The sequence below is a fragment of the Rhinopithecus roxellana genome, chromosome 12 (genome assembly GCF_007565055.1).
Source record: "Rhinopithecus roxellana isolate Shanxi Qingling chromosome 12, ASM756505v1, whole genome shotgun sequence".
Taxonomy (NCBI): Eukaryota; Metazoa; Chordata; class Mammalia; order Primates; family Cercopithecidae; genus Rhinopithecus; species Rhinopithecus roxellana.
Window position 1 is genome coordinate 128,143,873 of NC_044560.1, and position 25,397 is coordinate 128,169,269.

At 39.7% G+C, this 25,397-nt stretch overlaps 1 protein-coding gene across 1 annotated transcript in view; it reads left to right on the top strand.

Moving 5' to 3' along the window:
- The window catches only part of RNF11 (ring finger protein 11), a 32,872-nt gene extending 8,575 nt beyond the window's left edge, over positions 1-24,297 (top strand). The window contains exons 2-3 of the mRNA XM_010370397.2: positions 21,104-21,273; positions 22,206-24,297. Coding sequence (XP_010368699.1) covers positions 21,104-21,273; positions 22,206-22,377 — 342 coding nt within the window. The 3' untranslated portion in view covers positions 22,378-24,297. The remainder of the gene's footprint in view (positions 1-21,103; positions 21,274-22,205) is intronic.
- The last annotated feature ends 1,100 nt before the right edge of the window (positions 24,298-25,397 follow it).

The window sequence follows — 25,397 nt, forward strand, 5'->3', positions numbered from 1 at the left end:
TGAGCACTTGATTTTCTTAAAATATTTTTTAGGTAATACTTAGTAGAAACCTTTATTGCAGAATTTTGATCTTCAAAAGTTTTAATATAAATACTTAGGTAGATTGGGATTCTTTTTCTTTCTTTGAGTCAAAATCTTACTCTGTTGCCTAGGCTGAGTGTAGTGGCATGATCACGGCTTACTGCAGTCTCAACCTCATGGGCTCAAGCCACCCTCCCACGTCAGCCTCTTGAGTAGCTGGGACTACAGGCGTGCACCACCTTGCCTGGCTAATTTTTATTTTTTGTAGAGACAGGGATCAAGCAATCCTCCCACCTCAGTCTCCTGATTAAATCGCTGGGGCTATAGGTGCATACCACCACACCCAGCTATTTTTTGTAGTTTTAGGAGAGACAGGGTTTCACTAATATTGCCCAGGCTGGTCTCAAACTCCTGAGCTCAAGCAGTCCACCCACCTCGGCCTCCCAAAGTGCTGGGATTATAAGTGTGAGCCACCATGCCCAGCCAACAGCCTTTTTTTTTTTTTTTTTTTTTTTGGAGTTGGAGTCTTACTCTGTTGCCCAGGCTGGAGTACAGTGGTGCAGTCTCAGTCCACTGCAACTTCTGCCACCTGGGTTCAAGTGATTCTGCTGTCTTGGCCTCCTGGGTAGCTGGGATTACAGGCGCCTGCCATCATGCCTGGCTAATTTTTTTATTTTTAGTAGAGATGGGGTTTCACCGTGTTGGCCAGGCTGGTCTTGAACTCCTGACCTCGTGATCCACCCACCTAGGCCTCCTAGAGTGTTCAGATTACAGGCATGAGCCACTGGGCCAGCCACCAACAGCCTATTTTCAATAACCTATATGAATGCAGACAGAAATATATCCCTAACTCTCTACCTGAAGTAAGGTAATACATAAAAGACATATTCGCAAATGCAAGAAAAGAAATAAAACACATCTCTTAATTCTGATTGTATCTACAGTCAACCTCTTATCACTTCCCTCTTCATTTGCAAATTTGCCTTGGCTGAGACACAGTCAAGAAAGAAGACAAGCGGCCAGGCACAGTGGCTCACACCTGTAATCTCAGTACTTTGGGAGGCCAAGGTGGGTGGGTCACCTGAGGTTTGGAGTTTGAGACCAGCCTGACCAACAGAGAAATCCCGTCTCTACTAAAAATACAAAATTAGCTGGGCGTGGTGGCACATGCCTGTAATCCCAGTTACTTGGGAGGCTGAGGCAGGAGAATCTCTTGAACCCAGAGGTGGAGGTTGCATTGAGGCTAGGTTGCACTATTGCACTCCAGCCTGGGCAACAAGAGTGAAACTCCATCTCAAAAAGAAAAATAGAAGACAGGCTGCATGCAATGGCTCATACCTGTGCTACCAGCACTTTGGAAGGCCAAGTGGGGAGGATTGCTTGAGCCCAGGAGTTCGAAACCAGCCTGGGCAACATAGCGAGATCTTATCTCTACAAAAAAAAAAAAATTAGTCAGGTGTGTTGGCACATGCCTGTAGTCCCAGCAACTCAGGAGGCTGAGGCAGAAGGAATGCTTGAGCTCAGGAGTTGGAAGGTACGTTGAGCTGTGATGGCACCATTGTGCTCCAGCCTGGGCAACTGAGTGAATGGGTGCATGGGGAAGGCCAGGTATGGTGGCTCACACCTGTAATCTCAGCGCTTTGGGAGGCTGAGGCAGGAGGATTGCTTGTGTCCAGGAATTTGAGACCAGCCTAGGCAACACAGTGAGACTCCCATTTCTATAAGAAAAAATTTAGTCTGTAAGTGGAGAGTTATTGTTTAGTGGGTAGAGTTTTCTGTTATATAAGATGAAAAGTTCTGGAGATGGATGGTGGTAATGGCTACATAACTTTATGAATATATGTGATCACTGAACTATACACTAAAAAATTGGAGCTGGGCATGGTAGCTTGTGCCTTTGGTCCCAACTAACCAGGAAGCTGAGGCAGGAGGGTTACCTGAGTCCAGGAGTTTGAGGCTGCAGTGAGTTATGATTGAGCCATTCATTGCATTCCAGCCTGGGCAGCAGAGTGAGATCTTCTCTCTTATAAATAAATAAATAAATAAATAAATAAATAAATAAATAAATGGCTGTAAAAAGTTGATTCCTTACCAGTAACTTTCAATATTGAATTAACAAATATTGTGTGGTATTTTTAACATGCTCAGAGTTCAGGCTTTTTTCACCTGTGGTCTAAATGAAAGTGAGAGTGAGGTGGTGAGAGAAGTCTGGGTGGAAATGTGAGTGAAAGGCTGAGGAAAAGCTGGCTTAGATAGCCGCAGTGTTTAGTTATTTTTTTCAGAGACGGAGTTTCACCTTGTTGCCCAGGCTGGAGTGCAGTGGCTCTTCACAGGTGTGATCATAGCACACTACAGCCTCAAACTCTTGAACTTAAGCCATCCTCCTGGTTCAGCCTCCACCGACTGAACCAGGTTCAGCTGGGACCACAGACTCATGCTACCACATCCAGTCAAAGTGTGTGGGTTTTTTTGTCTTCAGTTAGGTTCCTCAGGTTTAATGGAAGTATGTGTTTGTTTTGTTTTGTAGAGACAGTGGCTCATTGTGTTGGCCAGGCTGGTCTTGACCTCCTGGCCCCAAGCGGTCCTCCCGCCTCACCCTCCCAGAGTGCTGGAATAACAGGCATGAGCCACTAGGCCTGGCCAAAGTTGAAAAGTAAAGTGATAAAAGGCCGGGCGCGGTGGCTCAAGCCTGTAATCCCAGCACTTTGGGAGGCTGAGACGGGCGGATCACGAGGTCAGGAGATCAAGACCATCCTGGCTAACACGGTGAAACCCCGTCTCTACTAAAAAAATACAAAAATCTAGCGGGGCGAGGTGGTGGTCGCCTGTAGTCCCAGCTACTCCGGAGGCTGAGGCAGGAGAATGGCGTAAACCCGGGAGGCGGAGCTTGCAGTGAGCTGAGATCCGGCCACTGCACTCCAGCCCGGGCGACAGAGCGAGACTCCGTCTCAAAAAAATAAATAAATAAATAAAAAATAAAAAAAATTAAAAAAAGTAAAGTGATAAGGGAGAAGTAAATATATTTTATCCTTTTGGAGAATTTGCTTGACCTATTGATTTTTTATATTCAAATTGACCTATTGCTTTTTATATTCAAATTAGCCTTTTGAACTCTTAGTTGAGTTCCTTGTTTTGACAATGGGTACTTAAAATTTCATATGAATGCGTGTGTCCCTATCTTTTAATTAAATTGCTAGCCTAGAGTGTACTCCCAGGGGCCAAACGAGTAATTATCTTGTTACTTAATCTAGAAAACATACTGCAAGGTAACTAAAGGATATGAAAGTGTAAGAATAAAGAAAGCAACCCTCCAAATATATTTGCTTCAAAAATCCTTAAAATTTTCTGAACGCTCATAAAGTTGAATGGCTTTAAGAAGAGTGAGACTTTATAACTGACCCAGTTAGTTAAAGTTACATGTAATTTTGTATAACAGTTTAAACCCTTCTTTTGTGGAAGAAAAAGAAGCAGTTTACCATAACTGAGTAGTGAGGCCTTAAGGGTAAGAAATAGTATGCTTGATACCTAGTTTCCTTTTTTTTTTTTTTTTTTTTGAGACGGAGTTTCGCTCTTGTTGCCCAAGTTGGAGTGCAATGTCTCGAGAAAATACATTTACAGTGCTATACTGTATTTTCTTTTTCTGTTTCTTTTCTCTTTTTTTTTTTTGCTTTGAGATGGAATCTTGCTCTGTCACCCTGGCTGGAGTGCAGTGGCACCATCTTGGCTCACTGCAACCTCCACCTCCTGGGTTCAAGCGATTCTCCTGCCTCAGCCTCCCGGGTAGCTGGGATTAGAGGCATGTGCCACCATGCCTGGCTAATTTTGTATTTTTAGTAGAGACAGGGTTTCTCCATGTCAGGCTGGTCTCAAACTCCCGACCTCAGGTGATCCGCTCACCTCGGCCTCCCAAAGTGTTGGGATTACTGGCGTGAGCCACCGCGCCCGGCCTCTAGTTTCTTCTATCAGTTAGCAAGTATGTTATAAGCTCCACAGGGAAAGGAGAAATAATGAGTCTCTTACCCCTAGGAGCCTACAGTTAAGGGACAAGACATGAAGCAGTTATGAGGTCAGCATGAAATAGTAGGTAATCAAGTATTAGATTGTTTGGTATATAGTTTTGAAGTCATGTGATCAGTTTGTGATAGGGCAGTGAATCACAAATGTACTTTTTAGCTTCTGAATCCTTGGGATAATCTTACTTGGAACTTGAGTATAAAAAATGAATAAAAACAACAGAACTGCCCTGATTAAATTGAGTGGTGGAGCTTGGAGCCAAGAAGATAGCCTTCTGTATTCACAGGTTCCACATCCTCTGATCCATCCAATCACAGAAAATGTTTGGGAAAGAAAACAATAAAAAATAATACAAGAGATAATACAAATAAAAAAATATAGTGTCACTATTATGTAGCATTGTATTAGGTATTATAAGTAATCTAGTGATGATTTAAAGTATATGGGAGGGTATACAGGTTATATGCAAATATGCCATTTTATAAGGGACTTGGGCACCTGAGGATTTTCGTGTTCTCAAGGATTTTGGAGTCAGTCGGGTGGGACTAATCATTAGATGGTAGACATGAATTTGGAGGTCATTGAATTGTGTAATTTTGTACAGTAAAAGTATGTGTGTGTATAAATTTTAATTAAAATGTAATATACAGAAACTAGTGTGTCTTTAACAGAATATCTTAAGTTTCTTTTGATTGACTGATTGATTGGTCGATTGGTTGGGATAGGGCTCTCGCTGTGTTGCCCAGGATGACAATGGGCTCAAGTGATCTTCCTGTCTCAGCCTCCCAAAGCTCTGGGTTTACAGGTATGAGCCACTGCACCCAGCAGGTTTCTTAATTACATAGCCTGGTACGCTTGCAAAATACAGCCACAACTATAATATAGTCTATTTCCAAGCCCCCAAAAGGCTCCCTCCTGCCCCCTCCGACAGTTAGTAGCTTTTTTCCAAAGGTAATTGTTGGTTGGTATGACCTCCTATCACCCATATTTGTTTTGTGTGGTCCTGAATTTCAAACTGAATAACATTCTAGCATTGTTTGTGAAATTTGTGTTCTTACATAATGGCAGTAGTTCACATTCTTTTTCATTGCTATGCAGTATTCAAAATTGTGTAAATATACCACATTTTATTTATTCATTCCATTGTGTGTATTCGGGTAGTATCAATTTTTGGCCATATAAAGAAAGATGCTGTGAATGTTATACCTGAGCACCTATTTTGAATATATATCCAGGGATAGAGTTACTGGATAATGGAGCCTTGTGTATAGTTTTTCCTGCAGCATTTTATTACAGAAATTTTCAAAAATAAGAGTTTACAGAATTGTTGGAATACCCATATTCATTCCTACCACCTAGATTCTGCAGTAAACATTTTGCTGTATTTGCTTTCACACGTACCTATTTATCATTTTCCTGTCAATCTATCAGGTTGATGTGTTTCAAAAAAAGTTGCCAAATAGTTTTCCAAGTGGTTGCCCTAATTTTCTGCTTGTACTGACAATATAAGAGTTTCATTTGTGCCACATCTTCACCAGAACCTGGTATTGTCGATCTTTATTTTTGAAACTTTTTTCAGCTTTGAAGTATAATTGATAAAATTATATATACTTATGATGTACAACATGGTGTTTCAATATATGTATACATCGTGAAATGATTACCACAGGCAAGCTAATTTACAGATCCTTCACCTCACGGTTATGATTTGTTATTGTGAGGATATTTAAGATGTATTTTCATAACAGTTTTCAAGTATACACAATACATTATGCTAAGCTGTAGTCACTGTGTTATACAACAGATCTCCAGAATTGTAGATGTTTTATTTTAGACAATAGGTGTGTAGAAGTATAGAAATGCAGTTGACCCTTGAACAACATAGAGTTGAACAGCAGGGGTCCACTTACAGTGCTAATTTGTTTAGACAAGTATGTTGGAATTTTTGAGATTTGTGACAATTTGAATCAACAGGTGATTCTCATTTTTTGAAATATCAAAAAAATTAAGGTGTGTCATGATGGATGCATAAAATATGTAGATACTAGTCCGTTTTATCATTTACTACCATAAAACATTCACATCTATTATAAAAAATTAAAATTTGGGCTGGGCATAGTGGCTAATGCCTGTCATTCCACACCTTTGGGAGGCTGAGGCAGGAGGATCAGTTGAACTCAGGAGTTTGAGGCAGCCTGGGCAGCATAGCAAGACCTCATCTTTACAAAAAATCAAAAGAATTAGCTGGAGCCAGGTGAGGTGGCTCACGCCTGTAATCTCAGCACTTTGGGAGGTCTAGGTGGAGGGATCACTTGAGGTCAGGAGTTCGAGATGAGCTTGGCCAATATGGTGAAACCCTGACTGTACTAAAAATACAAAAATTAGCTGGGTGTGGTAGCACGTGCCTGTAATCCCAGCTACTCAGGAGGCTGAGGCAAGAGAATTGCTTGAATCCAGGAGACAGAGGTTGCAGTGAGCCAAGATTGTTCCACTGCACTCCAGCCAGGGTGACAGAGCAAGACTCCATCTCAAAGCAAAAAAAAAAAAAAAAAAGAAAAAGAAACAGAAAAAGAAAATACAGTATAGCCCTGTAAATGTATTTCCTCTTATGATTTTCCTAATATTCTTTCCTCTGGCTTATTTTGTAAGAATGCAATATGTTATACATGTAACATATGAAATATGGGTTAATCAAGTTTGTGTTATCTGTAAGGCTTCTTTGGTCAAAAGTAGCTTATTAGTAGTTAAGTTTTTGGGAAGTCAAAATTTAGGCCAGGCGTGGGGCATATACCTGTAATCCCAGGTATATGTCTTAGGAAGCCAAGACAGCAGATCATTTGAGCTCAGGAATTCGAGACCACCCTGGGCAACACAGCAAAACCCCATTTCTAAAAAAAATACAAAAGTTAGCCGTATGTGGTGGCAGTCGCCTGTAGTCCCAGCTACTTGAGAGGCTGAAGCAGGAAAATTGCTTGAGCCTAGGAGGCGGAGGTTGCAGTAAGCCAAGATTGCGTCATTGCACTCCAGTCTGTCTGGGTAACTGGAGTGAAACCCTGTCTCAAAAAAAAAAAAAAAAATGATATGAAGGTTTGCAATTGCACTGGGCGTCGGGACCCTTAACCCCCATCTTTAACGGTCAACTGTATTTCATTGTGGTTTTAATTTGCATTTTCCCAATGAGTACTAGAGTTAAGAATGTTTTCAAATAGCTTGTTGGCCTTTTGGGTATTGTCTTTTGTGAAGTCTTTTGTCCAGTTTGTGTGTGTGTGTGTGTGTGTGTGTGTGTGTGTGTGTGTGTGTGTGTTTGAGACAGGATTTCAAAAAAACTAATTTTTTTGTATTTTTAGTAGAGATGGGGTTTCAGCATGTCGGCCAGGCTGGTCTCAAACTCCTGACCTTGTGATCCGCCCGCCTCTGCCTCCCAATGTTCTGGGTTTACAGATGCAAACCACCGTGCCTGACCTTGTCCAGTTTTTAATTGGGTTACCTGTCTGTTAAAAACTTGATTTATAGGAGTTTAAAGTATATTATATTTTACTAATAAAAAAGAATGGTAGTTGTTCTCTGCATAATATTTAGAAAATAAGGCCGGGCACAGTGGTTTAAGCCTATAATCTCAGTGCTTTGGGATGCCAAGGTGAGAGGATCCCTTAAGGCAAGGAGGTTGAGACCAGCCTGGGCAGCATACCGAGACCCCATCTCTACAAATAATTTTAAAAAGTCAAGTGTGGCAGCATGCACCTGTAGTCCCAGCTACTTGGAATGTTGAGGCAGGAGGATCACTTGAGCCCAGGAGCTCAAGGTTACAGTGAGATATGATCACACCATTACACTGCAGCCTGGGCAACGGCAAGATCTTGTCTCTTTAAAAAAAAAAAAAAAAGGAAATAAAGAATAGAGGGAAAGTAGAGATTGTGTTAGATCCTAGAATGCAAAGGTAAATACAATGATCTCCATGTTCTCTGTACCCGCATTCTAGAGAGGGATGTAGATAAATGGATATAAAATACACTGCCATAAATTTTATGAAGAAGAATGTTTAGGGTGCTATAATTTGCTCAACACTTCATTTTTTGCTTTCTTGATATTTTAAATAATACTATGAATGTTTAATCAATAAAACACTTCTTGTTTTAGAATATTTTATTAGTATAAATTTTTTTAGGAATTGCTAGATCTGGCCAGGCACCATGACTCATGCCTGTATTCCTAGCACTTTGGGATGTGGAGGCGGGAAGATTGCTTGAGCCTAGGAATTGGAGACTAGCCTGGACAACATAGTGAGGTCCCATTTCTGAAAAAAAAAGGGAAGGAATTGCTAAATCAAAGAATGTGAGGATTTTAAAGCTCTACACAATAAAACAATCAGATCATCCTAAATAATTTATTGAAACCATGGAAAAGTATGTTCCACAACAAAGCATACCTCTTTGGTGACCAAAATGTGGCATTGATGAATATTGGGGGTTCCGCCTAAAACTTTAACCCCCTTTGTGTTGGCACATTCATGAGATAATTCTGTTGACTAAGTTATGGTTGTTGTTGTTTTTTTTAATCAAAGAATAAAACATGGTCTCCTTGATTAGAGTTAGATATCCCTTGCTAGCTCCTTGGATGAATTCCTTTTTCTTTTTCTGTTTTTGAGATGGAGTCTTGCTCTGTTACCCAGGCCTGTAGTACGTTGGCACAATCTCTGCTTACTGCAACCTCTGCCTCCTGGGTTCAAGCAATTCTCCTGCCTCAGCCTCCTGAGTAGCTAGGACTACAGGTGCATGCCACCACACTCAGCTAATTTTTTTGTATTTTTAATTGTAATTTTTATTTTTATTTTTGAGATGGAGTCTTGCTCTGTCACCCAGGTTGGAGTGCAGTGGCAGGATCTCGGCTCACTGCAAGCTCCATCCCCTGGGTTCAAGCGATTCTCCTGTCTTAGCCGCCTCCCAAGTAGTTAAGATTACAGGTGCATGCTACCACTCCTGGCTAATTTTTGTATTTTTAGTAGAGAGGGGATTTCATTATGTTGGCCAGGCAGGTCTCAAACTCCCAAACTCAAGTGATCCGCCCACTTTGTCCTCCCAAAGTGCTGGGATTACAGGTATGAGCCACTGCACCTGGCCATTTTTTTGTATTTTTGTAAAGGCAGGGTTTCACCATGTTGGCCAGGCTGGTCTGAAACTCCTGACTTCAGGTTGCCGTGGCCCCTCAAAGTGCTGGGATTACAGGCATGAGCCACCGCACCCAGCCTAGTTCCTTTTTCAAATGAATAGTACATAAGTATATGTTGGCTCTTACTAACTTTACTCTGGGAGAAAAAAACATAGCTCCAATTTTCTTTTCATTGTGTAGGCTCTTGAATAGAATACTTGCATAGAATAACAATAGCTTATACATTGGTGAGGGGAGTGTTTACATTGCCTCCAACATACTGTTTAATGCATAAAATACATTTTTTAATTATCACATAGTATCTGTAAAGAGGAACTATATTATTTTAAATAATGTTTATATGCTATGTGATATGTATATATGATATATGTTTCTACTATTTATATATCATGTATAATATGTACATTATAGCTGACATAGAGACTAAGCAGTTTGTACTCTGGATAAATTTGTTACATTTAATTTTTTATTTTTCTTTTTAATGACAGGGTCTCACACTGTTACCCATGCGTGAGTGCAGTGGCACAATCATAGCTCATTGCAGCCTCAAACCCTGGGCTCAAGCAATCCACCTGCCTTAGCCTCCTGAGTAGCTGGGACTAGAGGTGCACACCACCACACCTGGCTAATTTTTGTCTTTTTGGTAGAGACAAGATCTCGCTCTGTTTCCCAGGCTGGCTTTGAATTCCTGGGCTTAAGCAGTTCTACCTTGGCTTCCCAAAGTGTTGGGATTACAGGCGTGGGCGACTGCATCCAGCTGTGTTTCACTTTCTTGCTGGTGTTCTTTGAAGCACAAAAGTGATTAATCCTGATTAAAGCCAGTTCGTCTATTTTTTTTTCTTTGGGGAGCTTTTGGTATTTTCAAGGAGGAGGTCAAACTTCATTCTTTTGCATGTGACTAGCCTGATGTTCCAGCACGATTTGTTGAACATAGTTTTCTTTTCTCATTGAATTATCTTGGTATTCTTGCCAAAGATCCATTGTCTATAAATGTGAGAGTACATTTCTGGACTCTTCTGTTCCATTGGTCTATATGTCTGTCCTTAGGCTAGTACTGTACTGTAGCTTTGTAAGTAAGGTTTGAAATCAGAAAGTGTGAGTCTTTTGTTTTTTTTTCCCTTTTCAAGATGGTTATGGCTATTCTTAGTCCCTTGTATTTCCATGTGAATTTTAGAATCAACTGTCAATTTCTGCAAATGAGCCAGCTAGAATTTTGATAGAGCTACATTTTTTTTTTAATGAACCTACATTGATATATTCAACGATTGCCCAAACATTATCACCGGAAACCCATTGTTTACCTTAGAGTTCATTCTTGGTGTTGTACATGGATTTGCCATGTATAGTGACATGCATCCACCATTATTGTATCATACATATAGTTTTACTGCTCTGAAAATTCTCTGTGTTCCATCTGTTCATCCCTCCCCTCAACTTCTGACAACCACTGATGGTTTTATTGTCTCCATAGTTTTGCCATTTGCAGAATGTTGCATATTTGGAATCATACAGTAGGTAGCCTTTTCAGATTGGCTTCTTTCATGTAGTAATACGTATTTAAAGTTCCTCCATGTTTTTCATGGCTTGGTAGCTCATTTTTTAATGCTGAATAATATTCCATTTGTATTGATATACTGTAGTTTTTACCTACCAAAGGACACCATAGTTGCTTCCGCATTTTGATAGTCATGGATAAAGCTCCTGTAAACATTTGTTTCTGGGTTTTGGTTGGATGTAATTTTTCAACTCCTTTGGGTAAATACCAAAGGGTGCAATTGCTGGATCAAATGGTAATAGTATGTTTGGTTGTGTGAGAATTATCAAACTGTCACCCAAAGCCTACCATTTTTTTTGTTGTGTTGTTGTTGTTGTTACTGTTTTTTGAGACGGAGTCTTGCTGTCACCCAGGTTGGAGTGCAGTGTGGCATGCTCTCAGCTCACCACAACCTCCACCTCCCTTGTTCAAGCGATTCTCGTGCCTTAGCCTCCGCAGTAGCTTGGATTACAGGCATGTGCCACCGTGTCCAGCTAATTTTTGCATTTTTGGTAGAAACGGGGTTTTACCATTTTGGCCAGACTGGTTTCAAACTCCTGACCTCAGGTGATCCTCCCGCCTCGGCTTTCCAAACTGGGGTTACTGACATGAGCCACCGCACATGGTTGCAAAGCATACCATTTTGCATTCCCACCAGCAGTAAATGAGAGTTTCTGTTACCACACATCCTTGCCAGGACTTAATGTCAGTGTTTTGGATTTTCACCATTCTGATAGGTATATAGTGGTATTTTTTTGTTTTAATTTGCAGTTCTCAGTGCTTCTCAGTACCTCCCACACACCTTAACTGGGACAGGATGGCTGGAGGGGCTGGAGTTGGGTAGTTCCCTTTCCCCAGGTAGGTTAAGCTCTGGTAAAACTGTATATTAAATTAAAAGTTTAGCATGAGGATATGGCTTATTAGGAGCAGAATGCTCTGGCATATTTAAAATGGCTTATTTTCCCCTCCGCCTCCTGGAAGCACTCATGTGAGGACCTGGTAGAGGTTTTGGAGGTAAAATTCACAAAAGTGTGGGGGCCCCATATGATTGGGTCCACTTGAAGTTTTTATTTTAATTTTCTTTATTTTTTATTTACCTTTTTTGTTTTGGAGATAGTCTCGCTCTGCGGCCCAGGATGGAATACAGTGGCACGATCTTAGCTCACTGCAACCTCTGCCCCCTCCGATTCAAGCCATTCTTGGGTGTCAGCCTCTCTCGAGCAGTTGGGATTACAGGTGTACACCACCATGCCCGACTAATTTTTGTATTTTTTGTAGGATGGGGTTTTGCCATATTGCCCAGGCTGGTCTCAAGATCCTAGCCTCAAGTGATCCGCCTGCCTTAGCCTCCCAAAGTGCTGGGATTACAGGTGTGAGCTACTGTGCCCAGCCTTGACTTTTTAATAGTAGTCATTCTGACTGGTGAGATGGTATCTCATTGTGGTTTTGATTTGCATTTCTTTTGTTTTCTTTTTTTTTTTTGAAACAAAGTCTCTGTCTCTCAGGCTGGAGTATAGTGGTGCAATCTTGGCTCACTGCAACCTCCTCCTCCCGGAGTCAAGCAGTTCTCCTGCCTCAGCCTCCCAGAATGCTGGGATTACGGGTGTGAGCCACTGCACCCAGCCGATTTGCATTTCTCTAGTGATCAGTGATAATCGGAATGGCACGCAATTTACAACATCAGTTGTTTATTTCTGGAATTTTCCATAATTTTCAGACCATGGTTGACAGTTAACTGAAACCTTGCAATAAGTGGGGACTACTGGAGATCTTCTTCATTTTAAAGATGAAGAAATAGGTTGGGCAGTACAGCAGGGCAACTAGGAGAAATGCATTTAGACAATACGGGTAACTGCACAGTGAGGCAGAAAATATTATATAATACACTGGATTTTTTTCAAAGGCAGTCACAGGAGCCTCTAGGAGTTCATTTCCAGTAGAGTCCAGGAGAGGAATGGGATATTGGAATTAAGTAGGTTATACAGTGATACTTGAAGTAATGAGACTTCTTTAAAATGAAATGGGTCTTCTAAAAATGTTTCATAAATCCTAAAGGTAGGCACAACATATGGCACATAAATTATCAGAAATACCCATATGTATAACATCTCTTTTTTCATTTGGAAGTAAACAGCCCTGCCTCAGCAAAGTGTCCCCATGTCTTCTTTTCTGTTCTCAGTTGGTGATTTCCTTTCTTTTGCCATTCTCCCTGATGGACAATCTGTGCTCTCTGTCTAACCTTTCTCTCTTGAATTTATAGTGTAGTTATTACTAAGGCACCAATTCCTATCAATTAAGGCTCATTTCAGTGTAATGTGGATGTGTTTTATTTAGTATTATGTCCACTAGGCCTTTGTATATTTACTGTTTGCACCACTCCCCACCCCATTTTCGTGTGACAACTGGAGGCCTTGTTTAAAAAACTACTAGAAAAAGGACGTGTATCCCATCCTTTATGGCTTTCTTATAACACCAGAAACTATCCAGCCTTGTGTTGTCCTGTTTACTCTAAGATCCTAAGCCAGTGGTTCTCAACCAAGATGAATTTGCTCTCCAGGAAACATTTGGCAAAGTCTAGAGACATTTTTGGTTTCACAACGTGGCAGGGAAGAGGGTGCTACTGGCATCTAGTGGATGGAGAGAACTGCCAAACACCCTGTGATGTACAGTACAGCCCCCTACAACCAAGAATTGTCTTACTAAAATGTCAGTATTGCCCAGGTTGAGAAACCCTTCACTACGCAAACCCTTTTTCCTCTCTAACCTCAATTAGGTCCTTAATTGAGTTTATTTCTTCAACTGAAAGGTGGAGGTTATTTTACTTTTTCAAATGGTTGCAAAGATATCAAAAAATATCTCTAAGTAAGAGATACCTTTTCCTGTTCCTTTCTGAAGCACTTCAGTGAATTAAAGATTGGTGAGGAGTGTAGGTCAAAGTTTAAGTCAATCAGTAATTGAATATTTTCTGTTGTCAAAGACTTAATAAGTTCATGATCAAATAGCATATGTAGGAGAAGACGTCTCAACTGGCCCTCTTGTAAACTTTCACAGCTTCTCCCTTTTCATCTTCACTCCCTTCCAGAAATCACTGAAATGACTTCTGAGCACATTGTCATTTTATCTTACTGATTCGAAATTATTATTAGGTAAGTTTATTATACCCTGGAGGTAACAGAATAGTGCATCCAGAATCTTGAATTATGTAGGACAATTTGTGTTAGTGGGTGAAATCTGTTATGCTTTTGCATTCCTGCACCTACTTTTTATTGATTTTTTTTTTTTTATCTCATTGTCAGTTCTTCATCTGCTGTTAGTGTGTCTGCCCTTGAAGTATCTCTTCCTACTTCTAATAATTTGAACTCCTGACCTCAGGTGATCTGCCTGCCTCAGCCTCTCAAAGAAAATATTTGTAAATCATTGGTCTGATAAGGGACTCATGTCCAGGAGATAACAAAAAGGTAATTTGCTGTCAGAGAGGGCACATCAAAGTCACAATGAGATACATCTTATCCGCTTGAATGGTTATAATAAAAAAAGACAAGTTTAAGCAATGATGTAGAGAAACTGGAATATTCTGTTTCCCTTTTTAAAATACACACTTCATTGGTTTCCAGTGTGTTCAGAGTTATGCAACCATCATTTACCAATACAGCTTTTGATGGGATTGTAAGATGGTGCAGATGCTTTGGAAAAGTTTGGCAGTTCTACAAAAGGTTTTGCAGAGTTCCACTCATTGGTATATATAGCCCATAAAATGAAAACATGTACAAAACCTTATACATTAATTTTCATAACACTATTATTCACAGCAGCCAACAAGTAGAAACAACCCATGTCCATCACTGACTAAAGAAAATGGTGATGGAATATTCAGCAATAAAAAGGATTGCAATTCTGATAAATGCTGCATCATGAGTGAACTTTGAAAACATGCTAAGTGAAAGGCTAGCCACAGAAGACCACATATTAGTATGATGCCATACACAGGCATACCTTGTTTTATTGCACTTGACAGGTGTGTGTGTGTGTGTGTGTGTGTGTGTTTACACAACCTGAAGGTTTGTGGCAGCTCTGCAATAAGCAATTCTTTTGGCACCATTTTTCCAGCAGCTCACTTCATTTCTCTGCCACATTTGGTAATTCTTGTGCTTTCAAACCCTTCCATTATTACATCTTTTATGGCGATCTGTGATCAGTTTTATTAGGGTGGTCTGGAATGAAACCCACACATCTGAGTAATGCTTATCTATGAAATGCCCAGAATAGGGCACATCTATAGAGACAAAAAACAAATTAGTTAGTAGTAGCCTAGGGCCAGGGAGTTTGGGGGAGTGACTGTTAATGAGTACACTTTCTTTTGGGGGTAATGAAAATGTTCTAAAATTGGTAAATGATGGTTGCATAGCTCTGAACACACTGGAAACCATTGACTTGTGTATTTTAAATAGGGAAATAGAATGTGAATTGTATCTCTAAGGTGTTAAAGTTAATAGAGGCCTTTCACCTTATCGTAATACTGTATTTCCTCAATGCCGAGATGTACTTTTTAAGGCTGGACTTGACTGCTCACTCCTGGGATCCCAACACTTTGAGAATCCAAGGCAGGGGGATTGCTTGAGCCCAGGAATTGGAGACCAGCCTGGGCAACAGTTTTTCACTGTCTCTACAAAATTTATTTTTTTAATTAGCGGGACATAGTGGCATGGGACTATAGTCCCAGCTACTCAGGAGGCTGAAGTGGGAAGATCACCTGAGCCCAGGCGGTAGTCGAGGCTGCAGTGAGCCAAGATTGTGCCACTGCACTCCAGCCCAGGTAACAGAATGAGACCCTCTCTCAAAAAAAAAAAAAAAAAAATTATATTTATCAGGAAGATAGATGTGATGCTAGCTTTTAAATCTGTGTGTAATTGTTCAGGAACTGCATCAATGCTAATCTGGGGTTTTTGTTTTGGTCAAGATTTCATTGAACATCAGAACTAGAATATATGTTGAGACCAACTATTCTAAATCCTCCATTTTATGATCTTAAGTGTCAGTCTGGCAAAATTCAGAGAAAACATTTCCCAGTAGGAGACTGCAGCTGGGAAGAAGGTGGTGCCAGCAGCAGCTTGTAAGGATATAAAGAGAAAGATCAGAAGAGCTGGCTCTTACTTCCTACTGGAGGAAAAGATACAGCTTTTGGTGACAAGCTGCATTCTTTAGCAGTGACTTTATTTTTCCTTCACCACAAACCAGACTTGTACTATTTCCAGCCTCAGTACATTATTTAGGCACTTCCCCACTGCATTGTTTTAGTTTCTGAAATTGTATCACATTCCCTCAATTGAATCCAACTTTTAATGCAGTGCCCTTTAGAAAAACACGTCATTTTACATTCACCTGTTTTGTGTCTTTCTTGGCTTAAACCACCTAAGATTAGGGCCCAGTACATTCTTGACAACATCCATCATTTTATAGGTGCTTCATTTATATATTAACAGACAACCGGAATGCTTCAGAGATTTTTCTCATCAGACCAGACCTTGCTGTTTTTGGTGTTTGACCCTATTTTCTGGCCGGGTGCGGTGGCTCACACCTGTGTCGCGCCTATAATCCCAACACTTTGGGAGGCCAAGGCGGGTGGATCACTTGAGGCCAGGAATTCGAGACCAGCCTGGCCAACGTGGTGAAACCCTGTCTCTACTAAAAATAAAAAAATTAGCCGGGCATGATGGCGTGTGCCTGTACTCGCAGCTACTCGAGGTTGAGGTAGGAGAATTGCTTGAACCTGGGAGGTGGAGGTTATAGTGAGCCAAGATCAAGACCCTATCTTCTGTCCAGCTTCAGCATATTTTATAACCCTGTCTTCCATTTGTATTCTATCCCCTTCCATGCTGCTGCATTTTTCCACAGTGCATATTTTAATTTTAAATTATTCCTTTTCTCCTTTTCTTAAAGGCAGATGATTTCTTTTGGATTCTTGCTCTTTCTCTCTTTTGCGTGCAGACATATGGAGAACTAAAAGTATTAAGGAAAAGATTGTTTAAATTTATTTGAAATTTGCTTCTCTGTGAATTCCATCTTAAAATTTAAACTCATAGGGCAAGCCCATGTGTGTCTCCTAATCAACAATGTAGAGATGGTCGTTAGATAAGACTGTATAAGACATTTAAGTAGATGATAGTGGAAAACGGAAGAGAGGAAGTCAGAGGAATCAGGAAGGATGAGATGTCTATCTCCAGTGACTGGTGTCATTAGAGAACAGTCCATATATTAAGCCCTTATCTTGGTAAGTGCCTTACTTATCTGCTTATTCCTTACAACACTTTTTTTTTTTTTTTTTTAAACGGAGTCTAGCTCTGTGGTCCAGGCTGGAGTGCAGGGGCGTGATCTCAGCTCGCTGCAACCTCCGCCTCCCAGGTTCAAGCAATTCTCTTGTTGCAGCCTCTTGAGTAGCTGGGATTACAGGGGTGAATGACTGCACCTGACCTCCAACGCTTTATTAAGATAGGCATTTTGTCTGTTATGCTGAGAGGAACCTTAATACTCAGAGATATTAAGAAGCTTGTGTAAGGCCACATACATAATTAAATGCCAGAGCAGAAATTCCAGGAAATGCCTATACAAGTATATCTGGTTTAGTTTTGGACCTGTTGAAGTTCCTGTGGGACGGGCAGGTGGAACTTTGAAAGAGGCAACAACCCAAGTATTTTCACTTGGGAAAATAAATGTTGGGTGTAATTTATATCAAGTTTTCCTTTTTTGTTTTACTGTTATTTAATCCAAATCATTAGCCTTTTTTCTTTTTGAGACAGCAATTTTTTTTCTTTTTGTTATTGTTATTTAATCCAAATCATTAGCAGTTTTTCTCTTTTCTTTTTCTTTCACTTTGTCACCCAGTCTGGAGTGTAGTGGCGCGATCTCATCCCACTGTAGCTCAACCTCCTGGGCTCAAGTGATCCTGCTGCCTCAGTCCCCCAAGTAACTGGGACTACAGGTGTACGTCACCACTTCTGGCTAATTTTTGTATCTATAGAGACTGGGTTTCACCATGTTGCCCAGGCTGGTCTCAAACTCCTGAACTCAAGCTATGCGCCTGTCTTGGCCTTCCAAACTGCAAGGATTACAGGCGTGAGCCACTGTGCCAGCCCCATTAGCAATTTTTCATAGCATATCCACAAAGTTCTAATATGTATATAATGTATATTGCAAGAACATACGTGCTTTGATTTATGTTTTTCAGTTATGTAATTATGTTGAGTCCCAACTGTGTGCCAGATACCGTGCTGAGTAGGTAGCAAACATTGGTAAGCAAAACAGACATAGCCCCTGCCCTTATCAGACTACCCAGATAGCCCGGGCACAGTGGCTCTCACCTGTAATCTCAGCACTTTGGGAGGCCAAGGCTGGAAGATCGCTTGAGGCCAGGAGTTTGAGACCAGCCTGGTCAGCGAGACACTGTTTCTACCAAAACAAAAAAATTGCTGGGCATGGTGATGCGTACCTGTAATCCCACCTACTGGGGAGGCTGCAATGGGAGGATTACTTGAGCCTAGAAGTTGGAGGTTGCAGTGAGTTGTGTTTGTATGCCTTTTATCATTAGATCCATATTTAGGCCCTGAAACAGGCTAATCAAAATATTTAGGGTTTTTTTTTTTTTTCATTTGTTTTCAGCTGGGAACAAAACACAGTAGCTTTGCAAATATAAAGTGGAAGCACAACCTAGCACTGGCATTGGAGGTCCTCAAAACGGTCCCCAGGTTTGGTGATTCAACAGGAGGACTCATAGGACTTAGCATATAATCTTACTCACAGCTATGATTTGTTACAGCAAAGAATCAAAGCAAAACCAGCTAAGGGGAGAGGTGCTTTGGTCCAAAGGGAACTAAGCGCAGGCTTCCAAGAGTTATCTCCTAGTGGAATCACACAGGACGTGCTTAATTCCTTCAACATATATGAAAGGTTTTCTGCCAGAGAAGCTCATTTGGGGACTCAGTGCCCCAGGTACTGATTAGGCACCCACTGCCTAACATATGACAAAAATCCAGATTCTCAGAGGGAAAGCGGGTGTTGAACATAAACCATATAGTATTTGTTTATATAGAGAGTCAGCAGGGAATGGTGGGAACCACCCCCAAATCCACATCTTTGTGTTGTTGTTGAGATGGAGTCTCACTCTGTCACCCAGGCTGGAGTACAGTGGCAAGATCTCGGCTCACTGCAACCTCTGCCTCCTGGGTTCAAGCAATTTTCTTTTCTCAGCCTCCTGAGTAGCTGGGATTACAGGCGTGCACCACCACACCCAGCTAATTTTAGTATTTTTAGTAGAGATGGGGTTTCACCTTGTTGGCCAGGCTGGTCTCGAACTCCTGACCTCAGGTGATCTGCCTGCCTCGGCCTTCCAAAGTTCTGGGATTACAAGCGTGAGCCACTGCACCTGGCCATCACATCTTTTAAAATTGTTGTTTTTATACCCCTGTGTAATCTACTCACTCAGTGTCTGTTAGCCAACAATTGAATCAAGATTCCATTTTACTGCCTAGAAAATCAGTGGCTCTCTAGTTACAAAAACAATTGGTAACTCAGATATCAAGCCGTTTTTAAACAAATATCATGGGAATTAAAATTTAAAATTAGGCATGTGTGGTGAGAAGGGTGAGGCCACATTCATCTTTAAAATATCAGGAGGTCTTAGTCATTTCCTTTCCTCTATGGTTTTCTGAAAATTTGCATGTAAACTGAAATTAGATTGTTGAATCATTTTAAATATCTAAAAGATACATAGAGGGTTCCTTTGTTTTAACAAAAAAATACCAAAGGAGAAAATACACTCATAACATGAATTAAAATATAGTTTTTATTTTCTTCTTTAATATTTATTAATATTTCCCCATAAAGTAGAACTTTCCTTTTCTGTTCTGCTTTCTGTATTCTCTACACATATGTGAACCACAAGACTGAAGAAATCTAGCCTCTGAAAAACCCATAGTTGGAGTTTATTTGGTCTAAAACAATTTAATTATTTGTGTTTGTTAGATTCAAGGATTTAAGAGACCCTTTATATCATCCAAAGTCTTAAACCAGTTTGTTCCCAGTTTGCATGTGGATGACAGTTCGTCAAAACTGGTCAACTAGGACTGAGACTAAGATTCAGGAAGGTAGTCTAGACTGGAAATAGTAATTCAAGGGTCACAGAACTCAGAACTGGCAGAGATCACAACAGAGGCTAAGAGTTTGTAGTATTCAAAGAGAAGCCAGAAAGTCAGGACCAAAGCCAAGGACAGTAGCACTTAGCTTACAGTCTGCAAAGCAGAGAATCATGATGGGGAGAATCATGACAATGGGGAGATGTTAGATAGAATAATTTACAAATATTGGCATTTACAAAGCTCTTAGTTATCTCATGATTGTATCAACTCTCTGAAGTGGGTGCTGTTATCTGCTTTATTCAAATACATTATTCAAATACATTAAGGGACTTGGTCCAAGCAATCACAGTAAGTAGCTGAGCGGAGACTAAAATCTCATAATTTAATTCTTCAGACTGAAAATCTCATCTTCTGAGATAGTAGTGTTTTTCAGACTGTTCTGTTGATTCTGAGGATTCTGCAAAGGTAACCAAGGTGAGGGCTTGCGGATGGGGAGCCTCATCCCTCCTAGGCCACACTCTATCCCAGCTTCATTCCATCAGTGTTGCTCAGTTTTAAATATTATTGTTATAGGCCAGGCACCGTGGCTTACCCCTGTGGTCCCACTGCTCAGGAGGCTGCGGTTGGAGGATTGCTTGAGCCCGAGAGGTTGAGTTTATAGTAAGTTGTGTTTGCGCCACTGCATTTAAGCCTGGGCAACAGAGGGAGACCCTGTCTCAAATAAAAGGTGGGGGTTATACATACGACTCCTTTGAATGAATTGTGTAAAAAATCCATTGGATTAGGAGCAGTAGAATTCTAATTTCAGTATTGTCAATTATGTGACTGTAGGCAAGCTTGGTCCTAGGAAATGGGAAAGTTAGTCTTAGATGACTTTCAGATTTATTTTTGCCATAGTCCAATCCATTAAAAAATTTTTTTAAATTATTTTTAGAGATGGGGTCTTGCTGTGTTGTCCAAGCTGGTCTCTTATCCCGTGGAAATAGTTCATTTAACATTCCATGCCAGCTCTTCAGTGATGTTTGTGTTTATATCCTTTAGACAGAATGAGAATGTTTTGTTGTATGTTTTGTTCTAATAGCTGAAGTTAAGGCAGGGTGAAACACAGTCAGTACAGCCACACACTAGCCCAGCTTCCTGCCCTCCCAGGGCTCCCTTTCCCTTCTATCTCTGACTAAAAAATAAGCCCTCAAAAGGTTTTGAAAAAATAATCTTTTTCCTCCATATTTTAATATTTTAGGAACAAGTTCCAGTTCCAGTCTACCACCCAACACCTAGCCAGACTCGGCTAGCAACTCAGCTGACTGAAGAGGAACAAATTAGGATAGCTCAAAGAATAGGCCTTATACAACATCTGCCTAAAGGAGTTTATGACCCTGGAAGAGATGGATCAGAAAAAAAGATCCGGGAGTAAGTTTTCATTAATTTGTACATTTCAAAGTTTTATTTTCAGGTTGCTTTTGAAAATTTTGCCTTTTCTCCTGCACTTTAGAAAGTCAGACATTTAATATATTGAAATCCTTTGCTTAATGCAAGAGAATGTTTAATTTTTTTTCATAGCTCTATTACTGGCTACTAGCAAGAGAATGTTATATAGTAATTAAAAATTTTCACAGGCTGGGCACAGTGCCTCACACCTGTAATCCCAGCACGTTGGGAGGCTGAGGTGGGCAGATCACTTGAGACCAGGAATTCAAGACCAACCTGGCCAACATGATGAAACCTCATCTCTACTAAAAATACGAAAATTCGCCAGGCACGGTGGCATGTGCCTGTAATCCTAGCTACTCGGGAGGCTGAGGTGGGAGAATCACTTGAAACTGTCTCAAAAAATAAAATTAAATTAAATTAATAAAGAGAAAGTTAATGAAGAGAGCTTTAATTTACAGCGACCCAGTAAGTAGGCTGAAGTTAGTGTTTCTGTTTTACAGTTATTAAAATGAAAATTATCTTAGTCCAGGATTACACTAAATAGTGCAAAAAAACAAAGTTGATCTAACTGATGCTTTTCTACCTAAAATAATCCCATTCTCCTTAAGGTATCTGCTATAGTATGTAGCTGTTTACAAGCACAGCAGTAAACTTGATCCATATGTAATCCATTTCTCTTTGCTCTGTTGATTGCTCCTAAGTCCTGCAAATTCTCAGGGGATTTAAATAAGAGATTGTGTATAGATCAGCATTAGGAAAAAATTCAATTTGCATGCTTTGGTGATAAGATGACAGGCAAAGCATTCTGATGTGTTACTCAGATTAACACTGTCTTTAATGGGATTTAAACAGTTTTCTGAATAGGACACTTCTGAAAATGCCTTCTGATTTCTCTCCATTGCTCCCAACAGGTGTGTGATCTGTATGATGGACTTTGTTTATGGGGACCCAATTCGATTTCTGCCGTGCATGCACATCTATCACCTGGACTGTATAGATGACTGGTTGATGAGATCCTTCACGTGCCCCTCCTGCATGGAGCCAGTTGATGCAGCACTGCTTTCATCCTATGAGACTAATTGAGCCAGGGTCTCTCATCTGACTTCAAGTGAACCACCATTTTGGTGGTTTTGATCTTTTGTCACTGAGCCCAAAGAGCCAGGGATTAGGAATTAAGATCATGCACAAAAGTTTCCTTAAAATTCCTGGATGGCTGCAGATGTTGGGGGAAAAGTACGTGATATTTTAGAAACTTAGTGGGAAAAGTAGGATGGTATTTTTATGTAAAGCCTTGACCCAATGTTTAAAAATATAATTGTATTTAGATCTTGTTATTGCTCCAGTACATAGGAATTGTGTAAAGTGTTACAGCAGCTGTATTTGTTTAAATTGTGTGTATTGAAGATTAGGAAAAAGATAGTAGTTATTTTTCCTAAATGAAATAACTTTCTTCTCTTCCCCTTCCCCACCCAAATTCTTTTCTGAAGTTGCTGGCATTTGGGTCAAGGTTTTATTAAAAGCTACATTTTATAACACTGGCACACACAAAAAAGTAGTTTTAAGCTTGTTTGCACAGTTCTTTTTTTCCATTGGAAATGGAATTCATTGCCTTAGGTCTTTTTAAATAGTGTATTATTATCGTTGGGGCTGGCTCTATGCTTGAAAACCAGTTTATTTATAACCTGTTATAAGTGCTATATTCTGTTTGCAGTTAGGAAATGCAGAATTCAAAGTGATCTCCTAGCTTGTAAGCAAACTGAGATGCACTATCCCTTTTCTATAAAAAATAAGTTAATGTGTCAAGAAACAAACTCTATTAAAGTGGGGTTTAATATTGCCCTTTTCTATGTGTTTTATCTAATTATTTTGGTTGTTAATATGGTGATAATGGAAAGTCAAGTTAAATTTTAAATATTAAGAATTCTGATTTATTGAGATTGAATTATGCCACCATGTTTATGTAAAAATGAAGGTGGCACCTTGGTGAGACCTAATGAGAAATAATTACTCAGTTGTAACAATTTTGATTTATTCTTTCTTCTGACCTCCTTCCCTCGTCTTGAACCATAGCAAAAGGATACTGCATCTCTGATTACTGTAGTGCTGAGGTTATTGAAGTTATATAAAACACATCTCAGTCTCTGTTTCTTGGAAAGGTATCTATTACATCCTGCTAGCTGACTGACAAAACTAAGCAGGGAGAATAAAGATAATTGTATTTTATGTTTTGCACACAAACACAGAATTTGTATAACCATATGACTTCATAGTTGTGATCTCAAAAAAGAAGGAATTTCTCCTTTGTTTCTTGCAGTTAATGTAAGAATACTTTAAATCTCTAAGCTTCTGAAGTGTTAGAGGTAGAGATGGTCTAGTAAAGATGTAGTAGTAATGTTTTATCCATTAGCATGTGTTTATTTTTTCATATGTACTCAAAGGTGACTTATTGGTTCACCTCAGTGATATTACATACAGCTAAAAAAAATCATTCATTAGCAAAAGGAAAAGTGATCTCAACCTAACATCAGAAGTGTTTCTTATTATTATTTTATATTGGGTTGAATATTGAACTCTAACACTTTTCTACATGCAAAACACAGCGTCATGAAGGTTATTCATAATTGCATTATAGAGGAATGTAGTATGTCATAAGTACTTTGTAAAGATTTGACATTCAACTGTAGTATCCATATGTTGCTTAAATTTCTTTATGAGCCCCATGATGGAAAGACTTAAAGATGAATTTGAGAAAAATTGAAGAAATTAGATTATCAGGTTCTGTTAAATTGTTACATGTATCTTGCTTAAATTTCTGTTTATTAATTTATATCCACCCAATTACATAAAGCAGATTTGGAGGAAATGACTGAGGTTGTGCAATATTTTCTGTGAGAATTGCCTTTTTATTCTTGTGTTTTCTACTTAAACATGATGTCTGTCATCAAGTATTATAGTCAGACTTTCTTTTTTTCTAGATTGTTAAAATTGGTAAATGAACTTTTTAAAAAATCATCTTCCATGTTGCAGTTAGTCTTTCTTTTCAATACAAGTCTTTCACAGAAGTTTGGTGGTAATACTGAAGGAACTAGCATTGGGCAGAATGTGTCATTTTTAGGCACTTTGTATTCTCAACATACAATGTTAAGAACCATCAATTTTGACGTTTACTAAGTTCTTAAATAAAGTTATAATACAGCTGTGAAGGGCTAAAGTTAGAGTTGATTATGTAAGTATTCCCCATATCTTTTAAAAGAGTTGTGTATAATTATTTTAAAATACCTCTCTCTCTCTCTCTCTCTCTCTCTCTATATATATATATATATACACCTGTGGGAAGTATTTTTTATTGTTTGGCATTTAATATCATTTAATCATGTACTTAGGCTTGATAGCACCAAAGCTTCTAAAACCAAACAATAGCTGCAATCTCTTGATTTAGATATGGGCTAGATATGTTCAAGCTTGGCTGTGGGATTTGAAATTTCTGGAAAGCTTAACCAGGAAGAAACAAACGAATCTTATCCTTTTGAATGCAAAACCCAACAAGTTGAAATACTTTCAGATATTTGTAGTTTAGCTAACACAAACTTTCTGTGAGTGTTCTTTATAGGGAATCTCTTCAGTACTAGAAGACTCGCTCCCTACTATTGGTGTTTATCATGTGATATAAAACTGTATGATTTCACAGAGTAGTAAGCATTGAGGTCACAGATCCCCTGCATACAAATCTTCATAAAGAAGCATTGATTTTTAAAAAGGAGCAACACTTAACTAAAGTATAGTAATCCCCCTTATCCACCGTTTCTGCCATGTCACATACCCCCACACACTATGGTGCAAGAAGGTATTTTGAGAGAGAGATACCACATTCACATAATTTTTTTTTTTTTTTTTGAGATGGAGTTTCGCTCTTGTTACCCAGGCTAGAGTGCGATGGTGCATTCTCAGCTCACTGCAGCCTCCGCCTCCTGGGTTCAAGCAATTATCCCGCCTTAGCCTCCCGAGTAGCTGGGATTACAGGCATGTGCCACCATGCCTGGCTAATTTTGTATTTTTAGTAGAGACGGGGTTTCTCCATGTTGATCAGGCTGGTCTTGAACTCC